The sequence below is a fragment of the Theropithecus gelada genome, chromosome 12 (assembly GCF_003255815.1).
Source record: "Theropithecus gelada isolate Dixy chromosome 12, Tgel_1.0, whole genome shotgun sequence".
NCBI lineage: Eukaryota > Metazoa > Chordata > Mammalia > Primates > Cercopithecidae > Theropithecus > Theropithecus gelada.
This window is the reverse complement of record NC_037680.1, coordinates 48,272,677-48,278,941: the sequence shown is the minus strand read 5'-3', so window position 1 is coordinate 48,278,941 and position 6,265 is coordinate 48,272,677. Positions and strand designations below refer to the sequence as shown.

The 6,265-nt window shown below is 44.0% G+C and overlaps 1 protein-coding gene across 2 annotated transcripts in view; it reads left to right on the top strand.

Annotated features, from left to right (window-relative positions):
• The first annotated feature begins 284 nt into the window (after positions 1-284).
• Positions 285-6,265, top strand: part of SLC25A12 (solute carrier family 25 member 12) — a 115,834-nt gene continuing 109,853 nt past the window's right edge. Inside the window, exons 1-2 of one of the 2 annotated variants that reach the window (XM_025404089.1) lie at positions 285-388; positions 1,339-1,392. Coding sequence is in view for 1 of the 2 variants with exons in the window: in XM_025404088.1 (XP_025259873.1) it covers positions 377-388; positions 1,339-1,392 (66 nt within the window). In the remaining variant the exon portion in view is untranslated. The remainder of the gene's footprint in view (positions 389-1,338; positions 1,393-6,265) is intronic. The other variant, XM_025404088.1, reaches the window with a different exon arrangement.

Sequence of the window (6,265 nt, the reverse complement as noted above, 5' to 3'; positions counted from 1 at the left end):
GGGAAAACGACTTTGGCTGGTCGGTGCCCAAAGCCACACCCACTAAGAGGCCTTAGGAAACCCGGGGCTTTCCTGGCGGCGACCTAGCTGTGGCAACCACGCGGCGCGTCAGGATCCCACGGGTCGCGCTTGTCCTCCCCGTGGGAGGCGCGTGCCCCTCCTCCGCCCGGCCAGCCGGCGGGCCCGGGGCCAGCTGCCTTTCTGACCTGGACGCCGGGCCTCTCTCCGCACGCGGCGCGTCCCGAGTTCATTTGCATAGGGACGCGCGCGGCGACGGCGAGAGGGAGGGCGGGCGCGGCCGGGGAGGCGGCGCGCGCGCGCCCTGACAGCTCGGCCCTGCTCGCTCACTCGCTCGTCCCCGGCTTCCGAGCACAGCATGGCGGTCAAGGTGACTCCAACTCTCTGCTGCTGCTTTTATTGCATAAGAGACATTCTGAGCGCCCTGCCTGCAGCCCCCAACTGCTTCCCATTTCATTCATTGCCTAGGTCTTAGATAGCTTGTCCTGGGGCTCCGGCTCGCTGCGGGGAGAGCTGTGCGGGGCTTGGACCGGAGGAGGGGATGCCCGGCTGGGGGAGGGGAAGGAGGAGGGATCGTGAGTTGAAGGGGCTCGTACGGTAATACTGGTCAGTGAAGGAAGAGTAATGTCCTGTCCTAGGTGCATGGGATTGTGAGCCCGGAGTTGGAGGGCATCAGAAAGGGCGTGGGAGGAAGTGGGAAATAAAGCTGGGGATAGCCAGGGTATCAGTGAATTGCGGTGGGGGAGGGAGTAAGTATTGAGTAATTTGGGGCCTCAAGGCCGAGGGCAATGGCTGGCTTTTGCATTGCAGATAGCAGGCTATCGAAAGTATTTGTATTTGTGGCAGCTCTTATATTTTAGGTTGGATGGGGAGAGGGACGCGGAGATAATTACATGTTGGGTTTGCTTTTCATGGAGAAAGGCAGCTAGGCCAAGTGATTAATTTGGGTGATTTAACTTTCCTGTTGATCCACTCTTGTTAGCTTCTTGATTTGAAGGTGGGTGGTTACAACTGTGTTGCTAGTAGATGTGGAGTAAAGTAAAAGATCCTCATTGCCTTCCCTTTCCAGTCCGGAGGAAGCACTGTCCGGTAGATTTGCTGTATCTTAGGCTATTCACACCTGTTTTTCTGCCCTCTAGTCATAGTTATCCAGTTTGACAGTTCTTATCAGCAATTAGGGCTTTTAGTTTGTTTTAAACTAAATGATAAAAGATAGGAGCATTGATTGTTAGCCATGTGAACTCTAATCTGAAGAGATTGTGTGGTCTATGGTGAAGCATTAACTGGCTTTTTTTTTTTTTTTTGCTTTTTTGCTTACAGGTGCAGACAACTAAGCGAGGGGATCCTCATGAGTTAAGAAACATATTTCTACAGGTAAATTGGCTTGCAGAGTGTGCCTTTCATTGCAAAAACAAAAAACATACATGTCCTTAGTCCTAGTCATGCCTTAACTTTGAAGAATGTTCAGTTTTCATGTATTCTTTCAAACATGACCGGACAGTATAGCTTATACTTCTCTTATTAAGTTTTGATTAAAGGCCTTCTTTTAATTAAGGGTTGGTAAAAGGTTTTCCTCAAGTTACTGCTTTTTTTTTTTACATGACTTAAGATATGTATTAAAAAAATAATTTCCAGCTTAAGCACAGAGACCAAGATAAAATTTCAAAATGTATTGGCACTCTTGTATGGTTAATAGTTATGATAACTAAAATTCTCTTCCTTGAAAGTTGCATGTTTACGAAGTTCTCCTGCTTATGAGCTATCCTTCATGTAATTTGACAGATAAGAATATTATGGCTATTCTTAATTTGTGTGCCTTACTTATATTGTATCCTTAAGCCTTTGGGGATTTTGTTACAAAATGTTACCTCTTAAGATTCTTGCAATGGTCTACCTTAACTTCTAAGCTTTTAGGATCAGTGACTTGGCTGTAGACTTAAAAAGAAAAGAAAAAAAAAAGGTTGATTTAGTTTTTTGTTTTGCTTGCTTTTCTTAAATTTCAAAAGTTTCCTATGCAGGAAGTTGTACTTAAGAAGTAAATGTAAAGGGAGGCAAGCTAAGGTGTTTCACCAAATGCTGCGTTTCTCTCTGAAATCTTTTGAGAACTTTCTATTCTGGACGTGGGTTCTTACGAAGACACATTGACCTTGGGCAGGTCCCTGCTGGGTATTATTTTCCTCTGTGAAATGAGAGGTGATCTCCAAGGTTCCTTCCCATTCCAAAAGTCTATGAGTCTATATTAGGAATAGATTCTAACATATGCTGATGAGCCTGGAATAGATGACGTTTTTGAGACATGTGGTTTGCTTAAGCTATTGTTGGGGAAGACACTGCATAGTTGACCATACGTATGTGTAGTTTATGAAAAATAATTTGTGAAAATAGGAATCTTAAAGGTTATAAAATCTGATAAGGGAAGCATTTTTTTCCAGAACAGAAGTAATTATAATGACAGAAATGGTCCATTTATGATTTGAAGACTTTATTCCTCGCAGGCATTCTTTTTTTTTTTTTTTTTTTTTTTTTGAGACGGAGTCTTGCTCTGTCACCCAGGCTGGAGTGCTGTGGCCGGATCTCAGCTCACTGCAAGCTCCGCCTCCCGGGTTCCCGCCATTCTCCTGCCTCAGCCTCCGGAGTAGCTGGGACTACAGGCGCCCGCCACCTCGCCCGGCTAGTTTTTTTGTATTTTTTAGTAGAGACGGGGTTTCACCGTGTTCACCAGGATGGTCTCGATCTCCTGACCTCGTGATCCGCCCGTCTCGGCCTCCCAAAGTGCTGGGATTACAGGCTTGAGCCACCGCGCCCGGCCAGGCATTCTTGAAAATAGCCAAAAATATATCAGTATTCACCATACCATGTGATTATACTCAATTGTTTTGTGAAGAGTTCTTGTGATATAGTTAATTTTATGTTCTAGACTAAGTAGATGTGGAAGAAATCAGTTGAAATGCTGCATGATGTAGTGAAAAGAATACTGTCTAGGTATCTGAGTACTGCCTAGGAATACGGAGTTAATTCCCAGCCCTGCATTTATCTGGCTGTTGTACCCTTAGGCTAATCATCTGGCCTTCCAGAGTTTCAGCTTCTCATATGGGACTCAGTGGTACATAAGGGAATGGGAATTGAGGTCTTTCTAGCTTTAAAAATTCTATGGGAAAAAAACGTACTGTGATTCTGTATGGATTTGTTTTTTGTTTTTGAGTGGGGGTAGAGATGGGTTAGAGGTATGAGGAGAATGGCCAGGACTGTCCCTAGCTCTTTAACAACTTTTAAAAAATTTTTTGACGTGGAGTCTTGCTCTGTCACCCAGGTTGGAATGCAGTGGCGTGATCTCGGCTCACTGCAACTTCCACCTCCGGGGTTCAAGCAATTCTCTTGCCTCAGCCTCCCTAGTAGCTGGGACTACAGGCATGTGCCACCACACGCGGCTAATTTTTTGTATTTTTGGTAGGGACAGGATTCACCGTGTTAGGCAGGGTGGTCTTGATCTCCTGACCTCGTGATGCACCTGCCTTGGCCTCCCAAAGTCCTGGGATTATAGGTGTGAGCCACCGCGCGCGACCCTGTGTGTGTTTTCATTTTTAATTTTTTGAGATGGCGCCCAGGCTGGAGTGCAGTGGCACAATCTTGGCTCACTGCAACCTCTGCCGCTTCTTTGACAACTTTTAAATCTTAGCTTTTCATTTACTGTTTTACATATTATTATTATCTTTTTACACATTATTTTGATGATGCCTTTATTTTTATATTGAAAATTTGTGGAATTCGTAACTGCTTATTTAGCACTAAGTATGAAACATTGACCCAAACATTATTGATAGATAAGAGAGCGATAGAATGTAAATACTCACCTTCAGAACGGTCTAAAACAGCAAGAAAGATAACAATATAGGCTAAGTGCAGTGGCTCACACCTGTAATCTCAGCACTTTGGGAGGCCAAGGCCAGAGGATCACTTGAACCCAGGAGTTCAAGACCAACGTGAGCAATATAGTGAGACCTCATCTCTGCAAAAAATTTTAAAAATTGGCACCAAGCCTGGTGGCATCCACCTGTGGTCCCAGCTACTCAGGTGGCTGAGGTAGGAGGATTGCTTGATCCTGGGAGGTGGAGTTTGCAGTAAGCCAAGATCATACCACTGCACTCCAGCCTGGGCAACAGAGCAAGACCTTGTTTCTCTCTCTCTCTCTCGTGCTCTCTCTCTGTCTCTCTCTCTCTCTCTCACACACACACACACACACACACACACACACACACACACACACGATACAGTATTGCTAGTTGGATCAATTTGAGGATAGTTACCAAGTAAAAGATGTTTATTCCTGGCTTGAATACTTCAAACTGGAGTTATTTGAAGCTTTGCAGTACTGTTTAGAAACAGTTTTATAGATGCATATAGTTGATTAATATTTTAGCTATAATAGAAGACAAAAATACATGCCAACCATGTGTTTCTTTAGCACTTAACATATTTACCCAACCAATATTTAAAAAGGGTTATTTGCTGTGTACCATGCACTTTTATTCAATACAATACTGTGGGGAAAAGAAAGATATCAGACTGTTACTGTGTCTATATAGAAAGAAGTAGACATAAGAGACTCCATTTTGTTCTGTATTTGAGATGCTTTTAATCTGTGACCCTACCCCCAACCTTGTCACCTTGTGGTGACTCAAGGTTTAACGGATTTGGGGCTGTGCAGGATGTGCTTTGTTAAACAAGTGCCTGAAGGCAGTATGCTTGTGAAAAGTCATCACCATTCTCTTAATCTCAAGTACCCAGGGACACATACACTGCCAAAGGTCGCAGGGACCTCTGCCTAGGAAAGCTAGGTATTGTCCAAGGTTTCCTCCCATGTGATAGTCTGAAATACGGCCTCGTGGGAAGGGAAAGACCTGAGCGTCCCCCAGCCTGACACCCGTGAAGAGTCTGTGCCGAGGAGGACTAGTATAAGAGGAAAGAAGGCCTCTTGGCAGTTGAGATAGAGAAAAGCATCTGTCTCCTGCCCATCCCTGGGCAATGGAACATCTCAGTGTAAAACCCGATTGTATGTTCTGTTTACTGAGAAAGGAGAAAACCACCTTAGGGTGAAAGGTGGGATTTGCTAGCGCAATGCTGCTCTTTATGCACTAAAAAGGTTTATGGAGATGTTTACATATGCATATCAAGGCACAGCACTTTTCCTTAAACTTATGTCACAGAGATCTTTATTCATCTGTCTTACTGCTGACCTTCTCCCTACAATGATCCTATTATCCTGTCACTTCCCTTTTTCTAAGATGGTAGAGATAATGATCAATAAATACTGAGGGAACTCAGAGACCGGTGCTGGCGTGGGTCCTCTGTATGCTGAGCGCCGGTCCCCTGGGCCCACTTTTTCTTTCTCTATACTTTGGCTCTGTGTCTCATTTCTTTTCTCAAGCCTCTCGTTCCACCTAACGAGAAACGCCCACAGGTGTGGAGGGGCAGGCCACCCCTTCAAATACTGTTCAGTAGCAGACACCAAGTCAAATATCAAGAGAGAGAATAGAGCCAAGACCTAAATGCTGATGGACAAGTGATTGGACTAGCTGCTCTCTGAGGCCCATTCCATCTCCAATGGTCTGTGGTTGAGGGAATCAAGAATAGTGAAGGCAAAAGACTAACCTGTGGTAGAGCAATCAGTCTGGCTTCCTACATCATAGTGGCTGTGTAATAATATTGACAATGGCTAACATTTATTGATCATTTAGAGTGTGCTTGAGATTGGCCTAGTGCTTTAAGGATACTTTAGTTTTCATAACAACTTTATGAAGCAGGTTTAATATCCTTGTAATATAGATGAGGTTAAATTAATGTCAATTAATTCAGACTATGTGGTAGAGCCCAGATTCAAATCAATTCCAAAGCCCAAACCCATACCCTTATACTACTGGTAGGATATTGAAATGGGGTGACATTTGAAAGACAGAGGTATGTCAGGGGATAATGGCGGTGTATTTGTTAGGAAATTTTTAAAAATCTGGTTACTTAGGTGATGAAATTTTAAAAGTTTCTTTGCACTGTAACTGTCTGGAATAGTTAGCCAAGGAATTTGGATTTGAAACAGTAGGGAGCCACTGTGGGTTTCCAAGTAGGCAAATTGAAGTGGTGAATTGTGGCAGCTTTTTGTATATGTTGGATAAAGTATGAAGAGATTGGAAGTAGGTTAGGCGATCAGCTGAGAGGCTATTGAAATAATACTTGTGAGAATTAATGACCTACA